Source organism: Ammospiza nelsoni, chromosome 8 (genome assembly GCF_027579445.1).
Source record: "Ammospiza nelsoni isolate bAmmNel1 chromosome 8, bAmmNel1.pri, whole genome shotgun sequence".
Lineage (NCBI taxonomy): Eukaryota > Metazoa > Chordata > Aves > Passeriformes > Passerellidae > Ammospiza > Ammospiza nelsoni.
The window spans coordinates 769,577-795,808 of record NC_080640.1 but is presented as its reverse complement, the minus strand read 5'-3'; the positions used below and the strand labels follow the sequence as shown (position 1 = coordinate 795,808).

The 26,232-nt window shown below is 50.5% G+C and overlaps 1 protein-coding gene across 2 annotated transcripts; it reads left to right on the top strand.

Annotated features, from left to right (window-relative positions):
* The first annotated feature begins 2,671 nt into the window (after positions 1 to 2,671).
* On the top strand, positions 2,672 to 25,606 carry PPP2R2D (protein phosphatase 2 regulatory subunit Bdelta). 2 transcript variants are annotated; one of them, XM_059477162.1, is made up of 10 exons: positions 2,672 to 2,878; positions 3,108 to 3,203; positions 13,531 to 13,628; positions 15,793 to 15,958; positions 16,993 to 17,105; positions 19,441 to 19,618; positions 20,810 to 20,974; positions 22,318 to 22,487; positions 22,565 to 22,656; positions 23,649 to 25,606. In XM_059477162.1, exons 1-10 carry the CDS (start codon positions 2,872 to 2,874, stop codon positions 23,926 to 23,928), a joined length of 1,365 nt encoding a protein of 454 aa, XP_059333145.1. In that variant the 5' UTR covers positions 2,672 to 2,871; the 3' UTR covers positions 23,929 to 25,606. The 2 variants fall into 2 exon arrangements, with proteins under 2 accessions (XP_059333145.1, XP_059333144.1); XM_059477161.1 differs by having other exon boundaries at positions 2,673 to 2,878; positions 3,105 to 3,203.
* Positions 25,607 to 26,232: the final 626 nt, after the last annotated feature.

Here is a 26,232-nt window from a genome sequence, read left to right as displayed (position 1 = left end):
GGCCCCGCCTGGGACAGCAGGGAGGGAAACGCTGAACCAAAGCTGAGCCACGAGGTTTGGGGCGTTCGCCTGGGGGGGACAAAGGGACTGTCCTGAGGGGCTTGGGCACAAGGGCTCTTTGGAGCGGGAAAAGTGTCAATGCCATGCACGCCCCATACAACACCAGCATTTCAGGGACAGAGGGGTCTGTGCTCAGCTGTGGGAGCAGGGACTGGGCAGGAGCCACCAGAGGTTAACCAGGACTGAAGCCCAGGGGATCTTCATGTACCATAGAGGTAAATACAGAGTAAAAAACACAGGCAAAATTACTAAACACAGGGCTCATAAGGCAACCCACCAGCTGCCAAACCACAGCTTTGCTCCAAACTTTGGAACACTGACAAAAATTCCATGGGAAAAAAAATCTGTTGAGCTTCTCACCTAAGAATAATCAGGTGTTTTGCTGTCAATGAGCACATGATGTGCGTGTGGTTTCTATCTCTTACTGAAATCTGACTCCGTGTGCCCACCAGCTGTACTTCCCTTTAGGATAAACGCTCTTCCCATAGCTTGCCCTGTGTTTTTTGAAATTTGCCTTGCAGCAGGCTCTGTGTTCAGATTAGCAGCAGAGCTCTGTTATTCCTACCCAGAGGATGGAAAACAGGCAGAGGGACAGGGCTGCAGCGCTGGCAGCACCTCCACGGCACACGTGGGGGCATGGAGCAGCTGGCCAGCAGGATCTATTTCCAGAGCACATTTGGAAACTTTGCTCTCAGGAGCTTTTCTTGCTCAGAGAGGCCAGGGCAGAACGTCACCTTCCTGAGAGTGCAAGCCCTGAGTACACAGCAGTGACCCAGTGACTGGGAACAGCCGCTGCTGACACCCTGTGCCTTGGTTCTGGGAATTCTGCAAAAGCGCCAGAGCCAGCCCTGTCCCCAGCTTGTGCAACACCTCTGCCCAGGCCCCACGCACACCCCGAGCTGAGCAGGGACAGCTTTGCCAGCACCCCCTCCCCAGAACCACCCCTGTGCCCAGCCTGGCAGCAGGAAAGGGGAATTGTGTGCCCAGGTGAGCCCCACCTGCAGTGCCCAGCCCAGGAGGGACCTGCAGCTGCTGCAGAATCCAGAGGAGGCACCAAATGCTCAGGGGATGGAGCAGCTCTGCTGGGACACCTGGAGGGACTCACCTGGACAGGGGAAGGTTGGGGTGACCTCAGAGTAGCCCCACAGCACCTGAAGGAGCCAACAAGAAACCAGAGAGAGATGATATACAAGGGCCTGGAGTGGCAGGGCACAGGGAAGGACTTCCCACTGCCAAAGGGCAAGGTTTAAAGGCATTCTTTGCCCTTCAGGATGACTTTCCTACAGCTAGAGAGGAGACAGCCAAGAGACTAAGTAAAAAATTATTTTATTTAAACACTTGATACACAACACACGGCATAAGGAATAAACACAAATCAAGTAATGAATTTATAAATGGGTACAGATGTCATAGCAAGAAATTAAATCTTGAGTCAAACGCATTTCTGTATCTAAATTACCAAGAACAGGCTGCAAGCCCAGAGCAGAAATGTCTCTGAGAGGAACCATCCTGAACTCAGGCAAGCACTAGACTTTAGTCCTTCCACAGGAAAATCCCAGAGAACCTCCAGGTAAAATTTCATTCAGTAAAATAAAGACTCCCACCAGAGAGATTTACTTGTCCCTAACAAGACTCTTATTCTGTAAGTTCTTCACTCATCTGCGTTCAAGATCACAATTAACCACGTCTGTTTACCAACCACTTTCCTTGTGTTTCTTACAACCAAGAGGATTTAGGAAACCACCTCAGACTAAGAAACAACAATGCAGATCTGTCACCTTTCCTAGCACTTAGAGTTCTTTAAGTTGTACCACTTTCCAAGGGACTTGGGGACCAGGAATACATTAACAGAGGGGTTTGGGGGCAAACAGAGAATTCACTTTCATTTCTTTCTGTTCTCTCGGACTCAGGGGCAGAAATTGCCTCTTGACAACTTCCAGTATCTGTGCTTGGAAAAGAAGCAGATCCGGGCTCAGGAAATGCTGTCACTGAGACACCAGAGCTGAGCCGGGCTTAGGAAACGCTGTCACTGAGAAGGTGCTCAGGCCTTGGCACTGCCCAGGGAGGGTTCAGTGCCCATCCCTGGAGGTGGCACCCAGAGCTCTGGGCTGGGGACAAGGTGGGCACCGGGTACAGCTGGGACTCGGTGATCCTGGAGGCTTTTCCAGCCGCAGTGACTCTGGGATTCTGTGATAAATCTGTGCAAAATCCCGGAGCAGCGCTGACTCCCTGAGCTCCCGCCACCCTCCGTCCCCTCACCCCGCCTCTGGCGCTCGCTGAAGGCGGAAACGAGTCAGAGGCACGTTTGGGGTTTTTTATTGCTTTTGTTGGTTTTTTTTCCCCCTCATCACAATTAACCCTTCAGGGACCGAGCAGGAATAAATCAGGAGGCACGGCGTTATCTCCCCGCTGTGGCGGTCCCGCCCCGTCCCTTCACGTAAAGCCGCGTCTGGAGCAGCGCGCGTGGAGCCCCCGCTGCCGCCTGGGGAGCGCCTCCACAGCACCAAGACCGCTTCATCTTCTTCCTCTTGCTGCTCATGCTCCCGCTCCGCCGCCCTGCTCGCCCCGCCGGGCCGTGCCGCGGCCGGTACCGGTAGCGGTGCCGGTGCCGGTACCGGTAGCGGCCGTGCCGCGATCACCGCCCCGCTCGCTGCCCGGCCCGCCCTCCCTGAGGGGAGCCGGCGGTGACGTCACGGCCGGGCCGCCCGGCAATGGGCGCCATTTTGAAACCGCGAACCCTCCCGCGGCTCCGGGCGGCTCCGTCCCGCTCCCGGCCCCGCTCCCGGCCCCGCTCCCGCGGCTCCCCCCGCCATGGCAGGTCTGTGTCCGCGCCCCGCGCTCGGCTCCGCGCTCGGCTCCGCGTTCGCGCCGGGATGGGCCGCGGCTCGGCTCCGTGTGGCCGCGGGAGCCGGCCGCAGGCCGGGCCGCGCCGGGCGGCAGCGGCGGGTGATGCGGGAGCGCGGCGGCCCCGAGGGCTCCGGGCCGGGCTCGGCGCGGGGTCCCTTCTCTCCCTCCCTCTCTCACCACCCTTTCTCCCTCCGCAGTAGTGGCGAGAGCTGGAGGCGACGGCGGCGGCAGCAACAACGAGGTGCAGTGGTGCTTCTTGCAGGTGAAGGGGGCGATCGACGAGGACGTGGCGGAAGGTGAGGGGAGCCCCTGCACGCTGAGCCCTCCCGGCGGCTGCGGGGCAGCGCCGCAGCATCCCCGGCCGTGCCGGGGGGTGTGGGCCATGACTAAGCGAGCTCCCACCCGTAGAGCATCGCAGAGCAGTCACGGCGCCTTCCTCCGGGTCTTTAGTGTGAATCCCTGAATCCCTGGGTAGTTGGGTTTGGAAGGCATCTCTGGAGATCACCCAGCCCAGCCCCTGCCCAGGCAGGGCCACCTGCAGCAGGGACACAGCAACGTGGCCAGCAGGGTTTGCAATGGCTCTGCAGAGGGAGACCCCGGCCCCTCCCTGGGCAGCTGCTCCAGGGCTCTGCCCTTCCAGGGGAAGAAGTTCTTCCCCATGTTGGGTGGAACTCGCTGTGGTTCAGCTCCTGGCCAGTGCTCCTTGTCCTGGCACCGGCTTCTAGCAGCCCCTGGGCAGATCTGGAGGGGTTGGTGGGGTCCCCTCTCAGCCTTCCCTTCTCCAGCCTGGCCAGGCCCAGCTCCCACAGTCTCTCCTCACCTCAGGGATGCTCCATCCCAAAATGACCTCTGTGGCCTCTGCTGGACCCTCTCCAGGAGCTCCTTGACTTTCCTGTCCTGAGGAGCCCAAACTGGGCACAGTTCTGGGCTTAGGATAACTGTCTACAGTTCTGGGCTTAGGATAAAAGGTAACAACAGTGATACGATACAGGGAGAGGAAAAAAAGAAACACCAGTGGAGTCTGTCAGGCTTGTCAAGTTTCACTCTGACGCACAGAGAGTGCAGCTCTGTCATTTGTGCTGCATTGAAAAGTGCAGTTTAAAGGGTTCCTGCAGCTGTGGAGAGATTTGATTCCCACTTGTTAACGTTTGGGAGCTATAAATAGGGATATTAAGCAGGGAAAAAGGGCACACCTTCACATTTCTCTGAAACTTTCCAGGCGCTTCATGTTTTGGACAGAGTAGAAAACAAGAAATGTTTTAACTGGGAAAAGTGTTTTCTGTGGAGTGCAGAACCTGGGTGGAGTTTTGCTTGACTCTGATGAGAAAGTTCTTTTTTGGCCCCTAAATTTTCTGTGTTCCAACTGCCCAGGCTGGCAGCGCTCTTTTCTAAAGTGTGAATTAACTTGCGGGGCCGTGTGTGCTCAGCTTGGGTTTGGGATTTTATTTTTGTTACTGGATGCAGTAAATATTTTTCCTTGCTGCCTGCTACGGGGAAATTGTGCTGACAGTGTTTTCATTTTCATGCCACTTGTTTGGAATTCCATTTAAAATAATGGCCATTGGAGGGATGGACTGGAAACTGCTCAAGAAACTGGGCTCACTCAGTTGTTTTCTTCGTTTTTCTTCCCTCTGTGTGTTTGTAGCTTGCTCTGAAGTTCCCAGAAATCTTGTAGAAATGTATTTAAGTAGCTTGAATGTTTTTTAAATGGTTCTTTTCTCTCGGACCTGTCACTGTGTGACTAAAAGTCAGTTCTCCATGAGAAAAGGATATATTCCTGGGGGCATCCTGCTTCCCAGGTAACTCCTGAGCAGCCTGGATTTGCATAGAGCAGGAAAGCTCCAGGAATCATTCAGCACCTGCTTTTGCAAAGCTACCACTAAAGTTTCATTTTCCTGTGGGAATACCAGAACTATTTACAGGCTTTGTGACTTCTTGATTTTTTGTTTTGATTTGTGGCCTTTCTCCTCCAGTTACATTTTGCCTTGAAATTGGAATTAAATATAAAAAATGCACTATTTATTTGCTAATTACAGCCCAAATTTAATTTCCTAGTAAGAGTACAAATACATAGCTAGATTCTGGGCTTCAGTTAGGGACATATTTACTCATTACCATCTTTTACATCCTCTCTTTCCAAACTGCCCATCTAAACCTGCTTGATGGACAGCTGTTGCCTTGAAATAGCCTTCGAATGGCACATAAATTTTTGTGATGTTGCAAACTTGCTACTGCTGTCAATTTTTGGTCTATTTTGTGAAAAATCAGCTCTCTAGAGGAGGACACCATGAGTTGCTGTCCAGCCTATTCCATGCAAAGTATTTTGCTGGATTTTCTTAGAGGTTTATTCAGGAGTCAGCCAGGCAACTTTACCAGAACATCCTTTCTTTTGCAGTGCAATTCTGACATGCATTTTATACTCCATAGTTGTTTCTCAGGTGTCTGGCTTCATCACAAACCCGGGGACAAGTGGCTGTATCAGCCTGGCAGCTGGATTTTCCTGACTGGGGCATTAATACAGAAAATCACTGTCTCCTCTTTGTCCTGTCCGTGCCTTGCCTTTCCTCGGTGACTAATCCCTGACCTCTGTTCGGGCTCTGTGTCAGGAAAGAGAAGGGCACTGTTCAGTCTGACCGTTTCTGAGAGACCAGGGTAATCCATCACACATTGAATATGGATTTTGTAAAGGCTTGGATATGACTTGTCTAGAACAGAAAAGTTTAGTTGGACTCGGGAAAGAGGACTGGAGGATTAAACAGATTGAGTGAAAGATTTAATGTTAGGGATGGCAACAATCACAATTTGAAAACAAAGCTAATTAAAGATTGTGTGGTAATTTTGCTGTTAGAGTTAACCACGTGACTCCAGAACTTGCACTGATTGCCCATGGAACTTGTAATTCTTGGGCTGCTTTTTTTTTGTAGAAAGACCTTTCTAAATAGATAATACAAATGCTGCCAGAGACTTTATCACTTCCATGATTTTTGTGTTGAATTTGTTTTCCATGTTCAAATTTGTCCATTTTGGGAGGTTCTTTTTTTGGGGCAAGTAAAATGTAAATCTGTTTATTAAATGTACAGATATGCCCAAATTCCTGTCGGCCAGATGTTACTACATCTAATCCATCACCCCTTGTGGATGCAGTGCTGTATCTCCAGTTAATGACCCAAGAAATAAATTTCTTTTTTTTTCTAAATTCTCCAGATAGTGACTGGTATTGATTGACTGTCCTGCCAAACTGAGGCATCCCTTGTTATCATCACTTCAGCCAACTCTCCTGCTTTTGCTGCCTGTTAGGGGCTGGGTCAGACACCTCAGCAGTTTGCCAGGAAGCAGAACACAAGGAGCAAGGACAACCACCATCTGATAAAAATATATTAGTCTGTAATCCTGAGTGCAGCTACAAGTGATTTAGAAATGTTCTTTAGAAATTGTTGTTACAAATCAGTGGTTTAAAACGTTCTCATGTGAGGTTCAGGAATTCACTTTGGCTATTCTGTTCTTAAAGGAAATTCAGGCACGGTTTTGTGCTTTAAAAAAAACCCCTTGCAGTAGAGGTGCAGCTCTGTGATGTCTGGTTCAGTTGCATGGAGGGAGGTGCAGAATTGGTTGCAAGCTTTAATGTTGTCTTTTTTCTGTAAGAGCTGGAAGGCAGGGAGCTAGTGACTCCAGAGCCACGTGCTGTGTGCTGTCACCCTGTCACTGGTCATGCCTGGAGGTGACACTTGCTGCAGAGGGGCAGAAGGTGGGCTGTAAGCTGGCTTTGGGCTGGGATTTTCTTCAAAAGCCAGTGCTTTGGCACGAGCAGGACCTCAGGTGCCTCTTTGCCCTCCCTGAGGCCTTCGTTATATTTTGATGAAATGCGAAGTTTGGTAAGATGTGGCTTGTGAATGGTGAAGAGTTGGAATAAGCAGTGAGTATCAATTGCAGAGTTGTAAGTGGGAATGCACAACAAAGCAATTTGGGTAGTGGGGATACAGGAATTAGTGCAAGCCACTGGATTGGTGCCTGCAGACGGGCAGGCTGCATGCAGAGGGGAAAGCCTAATGAAAAATTACAAATCCCACTATTTTTTTAAAGGATGGAAGGTGTGAAAGCTTCAACTGAAATTTTCTTATCATGTTAAGACTTTTATGAACTCCTGATAGAAGTACACCCAAAACCATCACTATGAGCTACTTAGAAAAAACTAACAATAGCATGAATTAATTAAATACACTTCTAGCAGGAGAGGGCTTACTGGAATTAGTCTTCCAAAGGTTAAAAAATAATACCGAGGCAGTAGATTTGCACAAAGAGTACTGGATTATGTCACGAATCTGAGAAACAGCCTCCAGAATTTCTCATGGCTTGTGGGGAAGGCAGGGCAAGCTCTGCAGGCAGGAAAGGGGCACATCTGTGGAACTGAGCTCTGGCTTTGCTGCTCCTTTTCGTGCCATGCTGGTCTGGCTGTCCCTGCACTGACACAGCTCCGTGCACCCCAAACTCAGCAGGCAGCTTTCTTGGGGTGCCATGCAGAGACTGGACTCCCATTGTCAGGTCGTGGTCTGGTTCCATTGATAGGAAACTCACATTGAGCTGCAGGAGGGGATGGCACTCACATCTGCCACGAGCTCTGGGGTGCTGTGCCATCCCTGGGGGCGCTGGCAGCCCCTGAGCAGGGTGCTGTCTGTCTGTCTGTCTGTCTGTCCACGCTGTGCTCAGCATATCCCTGAGGGTGCTGGCAGCCCCTGAGCAGGGTGCTGCTGTCTGTCTGTCTGTCCGTCCACGCTGTGCTGAGCACATCCCTGAGGGTGCTGGCAGCCCCTGAGCAGGGTGCTGCTGCTGGCTGCCTGTCTGTCTGTCCATCCACGCTCTGCTCCCAGCGGAGCAGCCTGCATGCTCCTCCAGGAGCCAGGTGGCTCAGCTCCAGGCATCCAGGACACCCAGGAGCTGGCAGGCTTTCCCACACAGCTCCAAACAAGATGTTTGAAGTCTGCCATGGCCTGTCAGCAGCAGCACTGACCTCACAGAGCTTCTGCTTCCCAGCTGCCCGGTGCCCTGCTCTTGCTTTACCTTCAATCTGTTCAAGGATTTCAGTTAGTCCCAAAAGCAGAGTTATTTTGGTTTAAGTTAAGCACTACCAGGTGCCTCAAGGCAATTCAAGCCAATTTCACAAGTGAGGTGAGTATTAGGGTATAAAAAAATAGTTAGTCCTTACAAATACTTCAGGTTGGCAGAGTGTTTAGCGGTGTAAGCTGAGGGAAGTTTGGTCTGAGCAAAACTATACCCCTTTGGCTTATTCTCCTGATTTCTGGTACACCTCACTCCTGTGGTAACTCTTCAAAGAAATCCTGCAAGTGGAAGTGTACAAATTGAGTATATAAGGAGGCGTATTCTGATAACTTGGGTGTGTGTGTATATTGTCAGGTGGTTATTGGCAGCTGTAGAGCTTGGCTCGTGTTTCAGTACAATTGTGATTTCCATCAGCTGTTAGGAAACAGCACTTGAGGAGCACTGACAGCAGGAGCAGCCGGTCCCTCCCCACACAGGGTGGCCCCTCTGTTCCACTGGCTGTCCTGGCTGCAGGGCACAGCCCTCCTTCACCTGGCAGCGAGTCAGTGACACGGGCAGGGAGGAGGGAGAGGCTCAGGGGCAGAGGTGGCTGCAATGGCAGCACTGCCCGCCTGCCCAGCACCAGGAGGGGGGAGCAGGGTGCTGCCAGCAGCCATCCCAGCTGCAGAGCTGTCTGACCTCACACCCTGCTTCCCTCTGCCCACCCCAGAGCCCTCAGTGCAGCTGCACATCCCCGGGAGTGTTTGGGAAGTGCAGTTACTGCACATCAGTGACAAGCAGTTCTGAGGCCCTGTGTGTCTGCAACTTGTTAAGCTCCAATAGGATTTTGGTTTTTAAACGTTTTTTTTATGATTTGCTCTTTAGCAGGTGCTGGTCTCTAAATTGCTTCATTTTCTTTGATAATCTCTTCCCTCTAAAGGGGCTCTTTTTTTTTTGACTGATCTTATTTGCTCCTATTATATTTTTTATTTGAAGAGTCTTTCCTGAGTTGCTCTGAAGCGGTGGCTCCTTGCTGTTCTCACTGCCCGTGTTTGTCACCTGTGGTCCCTCAGAATGGTCTGTTGTCCCTGTCTGCTGCAAAGAGAGTTGTGTTCCTTCTGATGTCATGTCACACAGTTCAGCACAGTGTTCCAGGGGGATCCCAGTGCCTGCTCTCTGAGTTGGTGTAGGAGCACGTAACCTGTGCTGATCCCTTCTGCACTCTGCTTGCTTCCCATTTGCTGTGGGAGACCACACAGTGCCTCCCACAGCTTTGTCCAGCCACAGATAACTCCAGCTTTGTAGGATAGCAGTGTTGGAGGGAAAGGTGTGTCACCTCTGAGCCTGATCGCAGCCACAGAAATATTCCCTCTGTCCCCTGACAGTCCGGGCCAGCCATTTCCTCTCAAAGCAGGAGCCTCTGCAGAGGTTTCCCTGGGCCTTACAGAAGTTCCTGCCTTGGTCCCAGGATGGGCCATGGGAAATGGGGCTGTGCATTCTGACTCCTCTCTGGGGAGCAGGACAGGAGCCAGGTGTGCAGGCAGGCATTGTTCAGGCTTTGTGCTGAAGTGGTATGTTGTCCATTACATATTTGGAAAATTCTAGGTTAGAATGCCCTGGAAGCTGGAGCAGCCTCCTTTTCAGGTGCTGTTAGAGAGCTGTGAGTGTTTGGTTCCTTTTCACTCCATGTCTGAGGAGTGGGTTTGTGACAAAAGGCTCTGAGCAGCTCGGGAGGATGAGAGGCACTGGTGCTGACCATGTCTCATTAGTGTTGGTCCTGAGTGCAAGCTGCAGCTGCAAATTCCTTCTCTCCTGTGTGAGCCATCAGGTAATTTCCATGTTTTCAGGTTTGGGTTTTAACCAGAGCAGCCATGCACAGGCAGCTTAGAGAGGAAAAGTTCACAGGAGCTAATTTTAGGCACCTGATGTAGATGTTGTGGATCTCTTTGCATTCTCCATTACCTCAGCTGAGAGCCCGGGCATTGATAGCGGTGTCAGAAATACCCGGGGTGAATCCTGGGGGGAATAAGTTAGTTTGCAGGTATAAGCTTGCTGTCATCTCCAAATCCTAACAAAAGCTGGTCTCTGCCACCCCAGCTCCCTTCTCCCAGCAGAGCTGGCTCTGGAGGCTGTCAGCTCCCCAGAATTCTGGCAGGAGTTGTTTATAGGGAGGTTGTTTATAGGGAGTTGTTTATAGGGAGTGCTCTGAGCCTTTCACTCAGCAGAGATGGTGAAAGGCTCAGAGCACTCAAACTGAGCTTTGTCACATCTGTCAGGGCTTGCAGGGCTGTCCTGAGGCAGGCAGTGGGCTCCACCACATTACTGCAGAGCTGGGTTTGTGGCCTCTGATGTGTTGGGATGGTGTTTCCTACCCATGGAAGTGATCAGTGCTCTTAAGTTTGGGGGTACAGAATCACGGTGTAGTTGCCAGCAATCCTTTTAATACACACTGTGAAAACAGCTCAGAGGTTCTCCTCTGGATGCGGTGTAACCAAGTTGGGACTCATTTCCAGAAGTGAGGCTAAATGTGAATTTTTCTTGTCTGGAAAGAAACATGGCCAGCCTTGTATGTTACTGTGAAGTCCCAGGGATTGCTGCCCTCCGTCCCTGGGTACAGGAGGAGGATTTACATGGGTGCAGAGCAAGTCCCAGCCCCACAGGGACAGAACTGGAGGGACAGCTGGACAAACCTCTGTTTCTAGAAAAGCAGGACCTGGGAGGAGCCTTGGTGTGCTGTCCGTGAACAAATATCACACTGCTTTGGCTTTGCTCACCCTTCCCCACATTCCATTGGGAGTTACTCTGCTGGCATGGAGAAGAGGCTGAAGGTAAGGCAGGGGGATAAGACTGGTCCTTGTATACCTGAGAAGAAGTTATGACATCTAATAAAAAATCCTAGAAATCCCAGAGTTAATGCAATGATGAATAGCCTGCAGAGGTTTGCTTTGTTCTTTCCTAAAAGTTTTAAGGTGACTTGGAAGTGAGGAGCAAATGTAGGTGGGTGAAGTGTTGAGCAGAACAGGAATGGTTTGGAATTCATTCTGTGCTTTACTTGGAGTCTTGGAATACTTTTTTTTTATTTCACCTGCTTTGAGATGTTAGAGTGCTGAGGATAGTGGGTGGAATGATTTGGGAGATTGATCTGCTTCAATTAAACGTGCCAATAGGGAAAACTTTATAATTCATACATTTATGGATAAAACAAGTACAGGACTATTAAAGCAGGTATTTGCTCATTTTCCTAATTTTGTAACTTATAAAATATTTGAAGGAAGCTTCTCTATTTTTGTCCTGCTGTGCCCCCCCAGTTCCCTGTTCCCTAGAGCATGTTGGTGACAGACTATTTCAGTGCATCTTCTTTCCCCTCCTCTCCCTGCATTTCTTGTTTCAAGCCATGGAATTTGGGTCGTGTCTGTGTTTTGGTGCGTTTCCGGCCAGGATTCTGTTTGTCTGGGTAGCACTGCTGGGGAATAATGGCTGTGGCAGCAGCTGGTTTGGGCATTTTTGGGAAACAAAAATGGTACACAGATCATTTTGAGCAAATAATTGTGTGAATACTCCAGTAGAAAATGGGAGAAGCTAATAATAACTTCTTCTTTTTCTAAAATAAAATGGAAAAGTAGCTTTTGTGACTTTGAAAGAATTGTATGTGCTAAGGAGGCATTTATTCCTGCTGTTCATCCTGAATCTCCAAGGGTAAAAGGGATCCTTGCTAGAAAGGCTTGCAGGTGAGGGTAGTAGTGGAATATTAGTTTTTCTATTAATAAACTGCCATAACTCAAGGGCTTCTTCCTATCTGAGTACTGAAAATGTCATAAAATTCTCAGTGAAGTCACTTCACTGATTGTTTACCTTCTCAGTTTGTTTCTTTTTCCTTGGTTTCCTGCTTCTCCAGGGTGTCTTCTAAAATCCCTGTGTATAATTAATAATAACTGATAATTGACTAGTAATTCCTTTTAAAGAAAGGTGACTATAAAACTGGATGTGTCCAAAAGCTGATTAGTAATGTGATATTGAAGGCTGGCATAAATCTGGCATATAATCTGTAGAAAGATTATATTTACTCATTTATTTAATTGTTCTAAATATTTTTAATCCAGAAGGTAAATCATTATCTCTCCATACTAGGAAAAAACTTTTAAGGGCATCATTGATAAAAGATGAAAAATGAATTTATGTTGAGAAAACTTGTTAGTGTTTCTAATCTCCTTCCTCGTGAGAGTGGGGCATTATTGAAAGGAATTTCAAAGATAGCACATCAAGATCAATACAGGAAAGGAGTTTCCAGGGAGTCTCCAATTGCACACTCTGGAACTAATTGATATGATACACTTCAAACCTCAGAATTTTGCTATCTGCATCATAAATGCAATATTTGATGTGAGCAGGAGCAGTGTTTGCTGAGTGCTTTGTCGGGTTTGTTACCATCTGCCCCAGCCCCAGGACAGACATTTCCAGCTCCTTATCTCACCTCCCCTTGGCTGGGGTTGTTCAGTGGCAATGATTTCTTTATTGCCACCTCCCAGAGGGGCTGGGGCTGCTCTGGGGGATAACACTGGCCTCTCTCCAGCCCCAGGGGGTTTTTCCTTTGCCCTCCTGCTTCCACGTGTCCTGGCTGATGCTTCTGCCGGGAGCCGGTTCAGGAAGCTCAGCTGAACAATTTTGTTTCTATTTTACACCTTTGGCCAAGCAAAGCTGCCTGTTCCAGGCTCCTGAAGTTACCAACTCCCTGAGTGCTTGGCTTGGGAAGGCAGGTGTGCCTCAGCCTCACGTGGATCAGGGCACGCTGCAGGTGGGAGCAGCATGCACACACCTGGCAGGATGCACACACTGGGGTGGGATCCCTGAGGGGGCTCGGGGCTGGGATGTCCCCATGGATGAAGCTCAGGGCAGGGATGTCCCCATGGATAAAGCTCAGGGGGAGCACACACACCTGGGGGAGCTCAGGGCAGGGATGTCCCCATGGATAAAGCTCAGGGCAGGGATGTCCCCATGGACACTGCCCAGGGCAGCACACACACCTGGGGGAGCTCAGGGCAGGGATGTCCCCATGGATAAAGCTCAGGGGGAGCACACACACCTGGGGGAGCTCAGGGCAGGGATGTCCCCATGGATAAAGCTCAGGGGGAGCACACACACCTGGGGGAGCTCAGGGCAGGGATGTCCCCATGGATAAAGCTCAGGGCAGGGATGTCCCCATGGACACTGCCCAGGGCAGCACACACACCTGGGGGAGCTCAGGGCAGGGATGTCCCCATGGATAAAGCTCAGGGGGAGCACACACACCTGGGGGAGCTCAGGGCAGGGATGTCCCCATGGATAAAGCTCAGGGGGAGCACACACACCTTGGGTTCCTAAGCTAGTGTACTTCAGGTGACTAAAGGCCTGCACTGAGGAATGAGTAAGTGTTTTACCTTGTCAGTAAAAGTGTGTCAGGCTTTGAAACATGGCTGCATTTGGGGATGTAAATGAAGAATTTTGTCCTTGCATTAATACAAGTTGTAATGCTTTTTTTTTGTGCTCAAGTCTTGGAACTCCTTGATTTGCTTTCCACATTACAGTGCTGGTTTATTTCTGTTCTCTTTACAGCTGATATAATTTCAACAGTTGAATTTAATTACACTGGTGATCTTCTTGCAACAGGAGACAAAGGTGGCAGAGTGGTTATATTTCAAAGGGAACAAGAGGTCAGTGACTCAAAAAACAAAAGTGTTGTTACTACACTGTTCTTGTGTTGCACAGTCTCACTTCATCTGTTCATGCCCCGATATTTAAATGGAGAGTTTTCTCAGAAAACCCCAAGTTAGACACTTTTGTAAGTATCTGCCCTGTGCTGTACTTGGTAAGTTGGTTTCGTGAGGGTTCCTCTCCCTCCTTCCAAAAAAAAAGTCCCCAAAATCCAAGTGAGCTCTTGATATTTACCTGGTGTCCTCAGTGTCGCTTTGCAGAATTTGGACTTTCTCCTGAATTTTTCCACTGGGTCAAGCTGACCTAAGATAAATCACAATGCTTTGGGAGAGAATGTAAAAGAAGTTCAGGAAATAAGCTGCAAGAACTACAGGATAAGGTAGTTAAAATTTGTTTGAGGATTTAAAAGCAGTGGAAACAGCCACTTCTCCAGAAACACTTGAGCATTTCCCGTCAGAGAGGGGGAGCACTGTCCCTCCTGCACTTCCACAGCTCCTCTTCATGAGTTCAGCTGTGTGACAGTGCTGTAATGTTCCTGTGTGTTCATCCTGAGCTGGGATATCCCGAGCAGCAGTGGGGACGGAAATGTACTCCAAGTACTGAAAAGTAATTGTCATCTCTGGGAGGAATCTGGGATTGTGTTCTTTAAAAAGTCAGTATTCCACATGGCAGTTCTCACCAAAGTGTCTGCATATTCTGTCCTTTGAGGAGTTGAAGGGAATTTGAGGGTTTGAGCATCCTCCTGGGTCAGAAATACCAGAATTAATAAAGGAATTTTAATTCAGCTTGTCCGTACACGAATATTAGAGATCTTCGGGTGCTGTGGGATTTCTCCAGCAGAACCCCTCTTCTCCCTGTGGGGCTCAGATGATGTTCTGTTAATGACCACCTGGCCAGTGTTGTGCTCGGTGTGCTGCTGGTCCCAGGCTGTCCCACAGGTGCCTCTCTGGTTGTTCTGGGAGGCTCTGGAGCAGTGAGGTGCCAGCAGCACTGAAATGTTACCTGGCTGCAGCCACACGGCCCCAGGCTCATTCATCATTTACTGGGGTGGCCAGAGGCTTAACTAGGGCCAGAGATAAGGTCAGAGGTGCCTCAGGCACACCCTGCACTTCTCAGGATCTTGGCATTGCCTGATCTGGAGGGGGGCTATTATGGGTTGGCTCTCAGTTGTTCCGTAAGGCAAAACCTGCCTGTCGTGGCACTTCCTCAGAGAGGGGGAAACAAAGCCCAGGTCAGGCTGTTCACACAGGAATGTTCAGCTGTCTCCCAGGGAACACGGGGAAACACACATGGAAACTGAGGAAGAGTTGGGAATGAGGGACATTTCTTTTGTACTGTGCAAAACTGCAGGAAAGAATCTACAATAAGTGTATAAGGCTGGAACATTAAAATAATAACCATATATTTTCCCCAGTTTGTATTTAAGATTCGATTCACTAGGTCAGTGACAGCTAAGGGTGGTTGTACAGCTCCCCAGACACTTGGGATTTGGGAAGGCACCCTGGAATGCTCTGATCATGCCCTGGGCTCATAGGACTTGACTTCACTTGCCAGCAGCAATTACTCCAGCCAAACGTGTGAGTAGAGAGGGAAAGCACCGGTGCCAAGGCAGCTCACCCTGAGTGCAGGGAACTTCTGGAGGGGGTCAGGTGAGAGGAACCTGCCCAAAATTCTTACAAGTCAATGATGCATGGGGAGTAAAATCATGTAAAGTCTGAGAGTTCAGTGAGAGTGTGGAAACTCCACAGCCGTGAGACGCTGCAGGGCAAACTGCACCCCTGGGGCTGTTCTGCACCACAAACCACTGACACCAACTTACTCAGAAAGCCTGATAACAGATTGCCTCAAATCTGATAATGCAAATCTGGGGAACCTTGGGACTTTGCTCTCTGTTCCTTGCTCCCACACCCACCACATGAGACTAGCAAAGCCTGAAGGGTGCACAGATATTTATTTATACATAAACTTACATTTCTAAAGAGGAGGGGCTGTGTGCACTGTATCGATGCTAAACTGGGTACAATACCACAGACTGAAGATTCAAAATTCAAGAGCTGTTGTAAAAGCTGACATTCAATTGACGGTTTCTAGTGGTTGTTTTGTGTGGGCCATTTCTGAGGGACCCAGTGGCACCAGCCTCAGGAAATGCTCTTTTTCTTGCAGACTAAAAGCCGTCCTATCTCTCGGGGAGAATACAATGTTTACAGTACCTTCCAGAGTCATGAGCCTGAGTTTGACTACTTGAAAAGTCTAGAAATTGAGGAAAAAATTAATAAAATTAGGTGGTTACCACAACAGAATGCTGCTCACTTCCTGCTGTCTACAAATGGTAAGGGCCCTTTATTTTGCACAAAGAACTTTGTCTTTGGGATATTGTCTCACCTGTCATACACTTGGGGTTTTTTTTCTGACATATTTTGGGGTTGTTTTAATGTCTTCTCTAATTACATGCAAAATATGTCTTGATTGTAATGTTGGCTTTGTGAATATTGGGTCTGTTTAGTTTTGGGGCATCATGGAGCATGTGTAAATGAAATTGTACAACTGGGTACATGGGTTAGTGGGAACAGTTAGACTCGTGTCTTAAAGGTATTTTCCAGCCTAAACTATTCTGTGGAAAAAACTTGCTCTTATTATCAGAGATATACATTATTTTAACAGTTTAGATCACTTTGTGAGGTCGTGGTGAAATTCTAAAAGCAGGAGTGACTTCTGTCTGCTGGTTTGTGCAATTAAAATAATTTCCTCTGATAGAAGTCTTAATAAAGCATTCTTTAAACGGTATAATCTGAAATGCTCTGCTGGAGTTTGGGAGGAGAGGTTTGGCTCCAGTTAGCCAAGGCTCTCACCATTGGGTGAGACAAGTGTGCACTCAGTGCCTGCACTTGGAGCACTTCTCTGGGAACACCTGGCAGGTGCATTCCTTTGGGAACACTGGGGCAAAGCCTGATCTCTGCCTTTGGCTGGCTCTGAGCAGGTGTCTGGGACAAACCTGGTTTCCTTTAGGACCGTTAGTATGAGGGCTTCATGTGTTTGTTGGGTTTGGTCTCTAGCAGTGGTCTCCTAATGTAATTCAGCAAATCATCCAGGCTTAGTGGAGAATTTGGGTAATTGGAGTGTGAAACTCTCCCCAGGCAGTGGCATTTGGGTGAGTGGGAGGCACAGGACCTTACTGCTCAGGCACAAACTGGGATCTTACTCAAACTGCACCTCACCTTGTGGGTAAAGAACTCGGTCAGGGTCCTTGTGCTGCAGGCAGGGGAAATGCAGACAGGTCACTCATGTCCTCTCTGCTGAGTGCACGTTTACTGATTTGATTTGGTATTCAATCTGTTCTCAAGCATGTGAATTTTCTGGTTTTAGATAAAACTATTAAACTATGGAAAATAAGTGAAAGGGATAAACGAGCTGAAGGTTATAATTTAAAAGATGAAGATGGAAGACTTAGGGAGCCTTGCCGAGTCACAGAACTACGGGTACGTCTCTGCTCTTTGACTTCGTGTATCTCTCTGCATGCTCTTCTCTGTCTTTGTGCTACCAAACTGAAATGTGCAAATCACAAATGCTGTTTGTGTCAGGCTCATTGAAACCTTCAGAAAAAAATGGAGACACTTCATGTTATTCTTATATATAAAAACTATTTTAAAAAGTTCCTCTGGGAAGCTTGAGGAAAACTTTCATCATTATAATACTGTATTTCTAAGAGGATGAGTCAAAAATTGGAATAGGTTATTCTATGGCTGGATGAAGGTCCGTTTGTTAGAGCAAGTTCCAGGCATTTGTGTAACGTAATGTGCACTGGAATAGTCTTGGACATGCTGTAGTGATAGGGTTGGGATCATTTGGAGCAGGAGCCCAAGAAATGAAAGGTGGGGTTGGAGGTTTTCCTGGGGTTTCATGTTGTTCCACCATCAGCAGGGGCAGAACTGAGGCTCTCGATGCTCTCAAAGCCCCCCTCCATGGTAGAGACTTCAGCTGGAGGCATTTCTTGGGGTTTGTCTTGCTTTTGCCAAAGCTGAATGTTGAGAGAAGCTTTGGGTGTACAAAATGCATTGGGAAAGGATTTCCATTGCCTCAGTGTGTGCAAGCCAGGGTTGGATTGAGTGTTCCATGAGAGCAGCTACATCCCTTAGGATCCAGTGGTAGAAGGAGGTCCCAGTGGAGGTTTGGGTTCTGCTGCCTTGCCCTGCTGGAGCAGGCACCAGCTGGGGCTCTGGAGAGGCATTTTGGGCTCCTTAAGGCACTGTCCTGCACGGGGGGAGCAGCAACAGCAGCAGAACCTCTCTGTGAGTCCCCTGCCCTTGCTGCTGCTCTGGCCTGCAGCCCTTGCAGCCTAGGAGAAGGGCTGATGGATGAGCCACATCTGAACAAGAGCTGGCTGGAGGAAAAACCTCACCTGGAGGTACCTTCATGTGTTAAAGTGCTCAGGGTTTGGAGAGCCGGAGTGTACAGAGCTCTGGGGCTCTCTTGGCAGGTTTTGTTACAGAAACACAGTGCCCATGTTCATGGGGACGTGGCCATGGAGGAGAAGCAGCTCTTCACACAGAGACCATGGCATTTCCAAGTCCCATTCCTGATCTTTCCCATTGGTGCACCTGTGCTGTCACAGCCAGGCTGGGAGCACTCTGCTGAGATAGGACAGTGGCCTGATAAAAAGTAATGGATTAATTGTAGTCGTCAGTTGGTGTAAACAGGCTGGGAGATACAAGCCTGGAAGGCAGGTAGGCAGCTCTGGGCTGGATCGGTCCTTGTTCCAGGAGGACAGGTTACCTTAGGCACCCCTGAGCTCAGCTGGCTGTGGGAGCAGGACATCCAGGTGTGCCTGAATTCCTGCTGACTGTTCTTGAGCAAATTGGGAGTTTGCTTGGAGACTGCTCTTGCCAGTTTCCTGAGCAGCCATCCAAGGTCTGGGGACATTTCTAAGGGTTTGTTTACAAACACAGCCCATGTGCTGTTGCGTGAGGCACCAAGGGCTGGCTTTGGCTGGGAGGTTTCCTGTTGGCAGTGTCCAAAGTCAGCATCCATGTGCTCTCTCTGTATTTTTTGTGCTCAGTGGATTTCAGAAGTGTTTAGTCACCAAATCAATACAGAAATCTGTGCAGTGCAATTAATTAATTGCCATCAAACAAGCTGTGGGGTTCAGGGCTCGGTGTTGGCGCCAGTTCTGTTTAAGGTCTTTATTGATGATCTGGCTGAGGAGATCGAGGGCGGCCGCTGAGTTGACAGAGGATGGAACGTGAGTGGGATGTGCATCTGCTGGGGGGCAGGAAGCTCTGCAGGGGAAACTGGACAGGCTGGATTTGTGGGCCAGGGCAGAGGGGTAAAATCCCCATCTCTGGAGGGGTTTCCCAGCTGTCTGTGGCACTTGGGACAGGGGATGGTGGCGGCCTCAGCAGGGCTGGGGGAATGGACTCAATCTGGAGGGTCCTTTCTAAGGCACTGACCCTGTGCTGGGTGATGTCTGGGGGTCAGCAGTGACCCCATGGGGATCAGCAGTGACCCTCTGCTGGGTGATGTCTGGGGGTCAGCAGTGACTCTGTGCTGGGTGATGTGAGGGGATCAGCAGTGACCCTGTGGAGGTCAGCAGTGACTCTGTGCCAGGGGGATGTGTGGGGGTCAGCAGTGACCCCATGGGGATCAGCAGTGACCCTGTGCCAGGGTGATGTGAGGGGTCAGCAGTGACCGTGTGCCCAGGTGACCCTGTGGAGGTCAGCAGTGACCCTGTGCTGGGTGATGTGTGGGGGTCAGCAGTGACCCCATGGGGATCAGCAGTGACCCTGTGCCCAGCCCCTGTGCTCTGTGCCCGCCCAGGTGCCAACGCTGAAGCCCATGGACCTGATGGTGGAGGCCAGCCCACGCAGGACCTTCGCCAACGCCCACACCTACCACATCAACTCCATCTCTGTCAACAGCGACTACGCCACGTACCTGTCTGCCGACGACCTCCGCATCAACCTCTGGCACCTGGAGGTCACCAACAGGAGCTTTAGTATCCTTTGGTGCCCCCTGCACGGCAGGTGCAGCTCAGCTGCCTGTGATTAAGAGAATCACCTCACTGGTACTAATTAGAGTGGGTGTTTGAAGCCAGGGCTTCAAAGAGAATTTCTGAAGTCTGGAGGTGTAATGCAGTGAAAGCAGGTTCTGGGATGCTCAGTCTTTGCTGAGGGCAAGCATGCCTCCAGTGGAAAACTGTCAGCAGAAACATCAGAGAGGGTTTGATTTCTAAGGAGAAATTGAGGAATTGTGGGAGCATCCCTAACTTGTGAAGTTCAATCAGGGTAAATAACAGTTTTTGGATATGAACAGTAGATCCTCTGTTACTGTGAATACTTCCTTCAAAGTTTGTGGTTTCTTAACCAAGTGACTTCTCTTGAAACCAAATCTCAATATTTTTTCATGTCAAATGATACCATTAACTGCAGAAGTAATTTTCAGATCTTTCTGCAAACCTCTGCAACTAAAACTAACAGAGTGCTTTACATTGACAAATCTGCAGTAAAATAAAAGTTGCAGGAGTACTGATGCCTAAACAGGTCAATTTCCAAAGTTTTAAATCAGGTTTTCCAAAGCTTTAGGTAAAGCGATGAGGTTTATTTGGTGTGCAATAGGAAGCATTAAGAAGGTGGCTTAGGGAGGTTTGCTGGACTTTGATTCATGTGAGATACCCTTTCACTCCAGGAGTCTGAAACTGCCCAGCATCTGTGGATTTGAGATGGAGAAAGCACTTTTTAAAAAGTGGAGAGGCACTTTTTTAAAAGAGTATGTAATGACAGGCCAAAGGGGAATGGCTTCCCAGAGCCAGAGGGCAGGGTTAGACGGGATATTGGGAATTGGGAATTGTTCCCTGGCAGGGCTGGATGGGATATTGGGAATTGTTCCCTGGCAGGGTGGGCAGCCCTGGCACAGGTGCCCAGAGCAGCTGTGGCTGCCCCTGGATCCCTGGCAGTGCCCAAGGCCAGGCTGGACACTGGGGCTGGAGCAGCCTGGTCCCTTCCACCCCAGACCATTCTGGGATTCTGTGACCTGTCAAATCCAGAGTTCTGCAGGCTGTTCCCCACTCTTGTACCTTACGCAGGGTGGAAAGGAAGCTCTTGCCCCAGTTTCCTAGGTGGCATTGTTAAGCTCTGTCACTGATGAGCTGCCGCTGGGAAGCGTTGCAGGCCTTGACCAGCTGTGGCAGACATCGTGGACATCAAGCCAGCCAACATGGAGGAGCTGACGGAGGTGATCACGGCGGCCGAGTTCCACCCGCACCACTGCAACGTGTTCGTGTACAGCAGCAGCAAGGGCACCATCCGCCTGTGCGACATGCGCTCGTCAGCGCTGTGCGACCAGCACTCCAAGTGTGAGTGCCCCCTTTCCCGGCCTTTCCTCCCTTTCCTGCCCTTCCTCCCTTTCCTCCCTTTCCTGCCCTCCAGCCCCGGGGGACCCCATCTCCCTGGGGAGCTCCAGAGCAGCAGTGCTGGGCATGTCTCAGTTGTCCTGTTCTAGCCACCCCTGGGCACAGGTGTAGCATGAGGCACCACCTACCTGGCTGCTCTTTGCCTGTTTGTGCCTCGTAAACTGATGGGAATGAGTGCTTTGGGCACAGTGAGGCCTGTCTGCTGGCCACACTCAGGCTGGCTGCCTCTCAAGGCATCTGTTCTCCCCGTGCCAGTTCAGGGCAGCTCTTGCACCTCTGTGCATTGCAGACTGGGCTGCCAGAATCCCTGTCCCCTGTGACCAGTGCAGCTGCTAGGATAGGATAGGATGAATCCCTAGGAATACATGATGCCCTAGGAATATGCCCTGGAAGTTTCCAGGGATGCAGGGTGGCTGCTCCCCTGGCTGCTGAGCCACCAAAGCACGAGCAGGTGAGGAAAGAAAGCTTTGCTATGGAAGCCATGAGGATCCTGCCCAGGCCTTGCACGCAGGCACGTATTCCTGTTCCCTGCTGGCAGAGCTGAGCTCTAGCATTGCCCAGGCCAGCTTCCTGCAGTGCAGAGAGGGCTTTCTTGGGCTAGAAGGAAATACTTGTGCAATGGGAAGTGACTAATGCAAGGCCACCCCACTGATCTGGTTCAGTGTTGCATTAAATCACTTAAATGCACTTTATTTTTAACTGCTTGTGACTGAATCACATCCTGCTACAAGGGGTCTTTCAAAAATGAGTGAGATCTGGGTAGCCTGGATCAGGAATCTCTGATTTCAGAGGTTGACTTGTGGATTTAAACAACACATGTTGATCTGCTCTCTAAAGTCACACAAACCGTGTTGCAAATGTAGCTGCTCACATTTCAGGGTTTGTTTAGTACAGCTGCGGTTCAGAGCTAAAGGAAGGACAGGGTCCAGTGGTCTCCTGGTGTTGGGGTCCCTGCTGTTCCCACCTGCTGCTGTTGTGGCTGATGTGTAGATCAGGTGTGATGGTTACAGTACCCACTGCAGTTTGCTGCTCTGGTTGATCCCCAAGACTGTGAGTTGTGGTTTGCTGGTGCTGTGCTCTGGTTGAATGTTGGAGATGGACATCTGGCATTCTGGTGACCTAGAGCACAACAGTGCTAAAAAAGAGATTATTTCTGAGAAGTGTCTGACAGCGACTTCCTTCAAAAAGAAACTAGTGACTGATTTAAAATTCTCCAGTACTGAAAACACGGAGGCCATGTAAGAGCCGGCGTTGGTTTCATGTGGAACTGTGTGTTCTCTCTGCAGTTTTTGAGGAACCTGAAGATCCTAGCAGCAGATCATTTTTTTCAGAAATAATATCCTCGATATCTGATGTGAAATTCAGCCACAGCGGGCGATACATGATGACAAGAGACTACCTGTCTGTCAAGGTGTGGGACCTCAACATGGAGAACAGGCCCGTGGAGACCTACCAGGTAGAGCAGGACGCGTGCCGAGCTGTCCCCTCTGTCCCCGTGGCCGTGCGCGTGTCCAACGCGTGTCCCTTCCCCAGGTGCACGAGTACCTGCGCAGCAAGCTGTGTTCCCTCTACGAGAACGACTGCATCTTCGACAAGTTCGAGTGCTGCTGGAACGGCTCCGACAGGTGAGCCTGAGGGCTGAGGGTGTGGGAGGGGCTCAGCCTGGCCAGGCCGGGCTGCCCACGGCTCCGAGTCACCAGTGTGGGGCACAAATCCCTGCGTGGGCAGGGCACACCAACAGCATTGCCAGGGCTGCTCCTGCCCTGTGCCCAGGTGAGCCCCACCTGCAGAGCCCAGCACAGGAGGGACCTGCAGCTGCTGGAGAGAATCCAGAGGAGGCACCAGATGATCAGAGGATGGAGCAGCTCTGCTGGGAGGAAAGGCTGGGAGAGCCTATTCAGGCTCTTCCTGAAAGGCTGTTCACCTGCAGAGGGAAGCTCCAGGGTGGCCTCACAGTACCTGAAGGAGCCAAGAAACTGGAGAGTGTTTACAAGGTCCTGGAGTGCTGGGACACAGGGAATGGCTCCCAGTGCCAGAGGGCAGGGCTGGATGGGAGATTGGGAATTGGGAATTGTTCCCTGGCAGGGATGGGTGGGATATTGGGAATTGGGAATTGTTCCCTGGCAGGGTGGGCAGCCCTGGCACAGGTGCCCAGAGCAGCTGGGGCTGCCCCTGGATCCCTGGCAGTGCCCAGGGCCAGGCTGGACACTGGGGCTGGAGCACCTGGGACAGTGGGAGGTGTCCCTGCCATGGCAGGGGTGGCACTGGGGGGGATTTGGGGTCCCTTTTAGGCAAACCAGTCTGACTTCTGTTGTCAAGGGACAAAGGGATAGAGGAGCACCAGGAAAGCCTGCTTTGCTCACTTGCAGCTGAACCAAGTGTCACTGCAGCTGAGTGCCAGTGGCAGGAGGGCACAGCAGGGCAGCACCTGCTGAAAGTGAAGTGTTGCACTGGAAGCAGTGCTCAAGCCCCAAGGAATGGAGCAGGTGTCCAGTGGAGAGGAGAGCACTGGAATGCCGTGGCCTGGTGATGAGCATGGTCTGACAGTCACGTGTGAGACTGAGGAGGGGGTGGATTTTATCTCTTACAAGGTGTGCCTTCCTTTTCCTTGAACCAGTACAATCATGACTGGATCTTACAACAACTTCTTCCGGACGTTTGAGCGGAGCACGCAGCGGGACACCACCCTGGAGGCGTCCCGGGAGAGCAGCAAGCCTCGTGCCATCCTAAAGCCGCGCAAAGTGTGCACCACGGGCAAGAGGAAGAAGGACGAAATTACCGTTGACAGTCTGGACTTCAACAAGAAGATTCTGCACACGGCATGGCACCCTGCGGAGAACATCATCGCTGTAGCTGCCACCAATAACTTGTATTTATTCCAGGAAAAGGTTAACTAAGGATGGCTGCCCGCGGACAGAGTCTCGTCTCACATAGTTCAGCTCAGTTGTTTATCTGTAACAGAAGGCCTTGTTGTCCTATCAGTGAGGAACATTGATGCACTTACTTCCCTTGAGCTATCGGAGAGCATCTGGCCTGGCTTTGAGTTCCTGGCGTGGTTCTGCCTTCGGTGGGGTGGGAGCATCCACGCGCCTTTCGGGGAGGACCCTCCGAGGCAGAACTGGTGGACGGTGCTCAATGAGGCCAACACTCAAAACAAATGTATTTATTGATGTCTGAGCCTTCCTTTCCAGTTTATAGACCAAAAAATTTAACACCTGAGAAGAAAAAGTTGTCATAAAAGTGTAATTTCTCTCTCTCGCTCTCTGCTGTAATATTTGGGCCTTTCAGAACATTTCTCGTGCTTGATGCCTGTCCATTCCTCCTCGGGCCCGGCCAGGGCCTGACCTCAGAGCACAGTGGCAGGGCTTGAGCTGGGGTCTAGGCAGGTGTCCATGGCTATTTACTCACCAACTGTACCTATAACCACACCTTCTGGTGGAAACCACTTAATAAATAACAGCCTATCAAACGTGTTCTTAGAGCTGGAGGGATGTATTCAGTCTTCTTTTTGTATTGCATGTCCTGAGCTGGTGCAGAACAGTTCTGGTGGCACCTCTGACAGGGTTTGCCCCTAAACACCGAGTTTTTGGCAGACTAATACAAACTTTTTTGTGTAGTATTTCAGATTCTGAATTTAGAGTTTCCATGGCATTGTCATAGAGTTGGAGTTGCACTGGATTTGTTGTCAAAGGCTCTGTGTGTGCCAATTAGGAGATGGAAAGGGTCCTAGAAACATCCACAGCCTTAACCAAGTGTCGGCCTTGCACGGAGGGAACCAAAACATCGACACCTTCTCTGCTCTGAGGATAAACGTGCAGCTTCCCGGTGCATCTCACCCTCAGCCAGAGACAGACCTGACGTGCGTTAATGGTTTTTAACCTTTTTAGTATTTGTCACAAAGGGAACAGTTTATTTTAAGTATTTGGCGTAGAATCTTGCATTTCCCACTGCGGTTCCAGAGCCACTCCGGGCTGTGCTGCAGCAGGGCCGGGCTGGGCTGCCCAGGGTGAGCCCCGGCTGGCGGGACAGCAGCTGCTGGAGCTCTTTTGCTCACTTGTTTTAAGCCTTAGGTACTGTTTCTTTCTTTGTTCTTTTTTTCTTCCAAAGAGGCCTAAATCACATCCCCTTCCCCCGGATGAGCCCGGGGCCGCGTCCAGCAGCCCCCAGCAGCCAGAGGCTGCGCTCTGCCAGGTGCCTGCAGCCTGGGAACTCCTTCCCAGAGCCCCAAGCTTTCCCCAGCCAGCCCCAAGTGTGGTTACACTCCGTTTTCCCTGGAACGAGGGCTTGTTCCAGTCCCAAGAGCAAACCGTGGCCGTCCCGCCCCTCCCGGTACCGCCCCCGAGCCGCTGGGTCCCAGCAAGGTGGGAAGGACAAAGCCTGAGGTTCTCCCGGGAAAGGCTCGGGCCTGTGGTTGGTTGTGACACTTTGGAACTCTGGAGATGTGGAACTGGGGGGTCGCTGAAGCGTTGATCCAACCGCGTTCCCAACGCCTGCTCGAGCCGATCCGTGGGGTTGTACATAATTGTTCAGTTCTTTTGACCAAAAAGTTTAATAAATTTTAAATGTTTACCTGGCCGCGCTCCCTGTGTTTTGCAACGTTTCCTTCTGTGTGGGAGGGAGTTGGCTGGATGGGCCAGCCCAGGGGGTGTTTCCAGCTGGGATGGTTGGAGTGGCCTGGGCTGCTGGTTGTGGATCTGCTTTCTCAGCACACACAAGTGGAATATCCTATTCTGCAGTCCTGTTTGCTTGTACCACTTACAATTAGCTTTTGACTATTCTCATGGAATTTTTATCCTTTTATCTAAAGCCAGATTTTAGTGTCAAGTTTGGTAAAACTGCTGCCTAGTGGAGCACCTGGTCTAGTGAAAGGTTTTACCACCATGGCCAGGGGTGGAACTGGATGGGGCAGAGCTGGGTGGGCTTTCAGGTCCCTCCCAACCCAAAGCCCTCTGGGCAGGCCCACAGGGAAGCAGCCGAGGGAGCTGCACCCAGCCCCTGCAGGCCAAGGCTGTGGCTCGGCCCCTGGTGATGGCCATGCCATGAAATTGGGATTGAGGTCCCTGCATTGAGGGGTGGGTGAACATTGCAGTACCTCACTGGGACAGCCAGCACTGCCCCAGGGTGTCAGCTTTGGGGGCAGGAGCTGGGGGACAGTGGCAGTGAAAAAGGGACACCCTGGTTTAACCCCTTCCCTTCTCCAG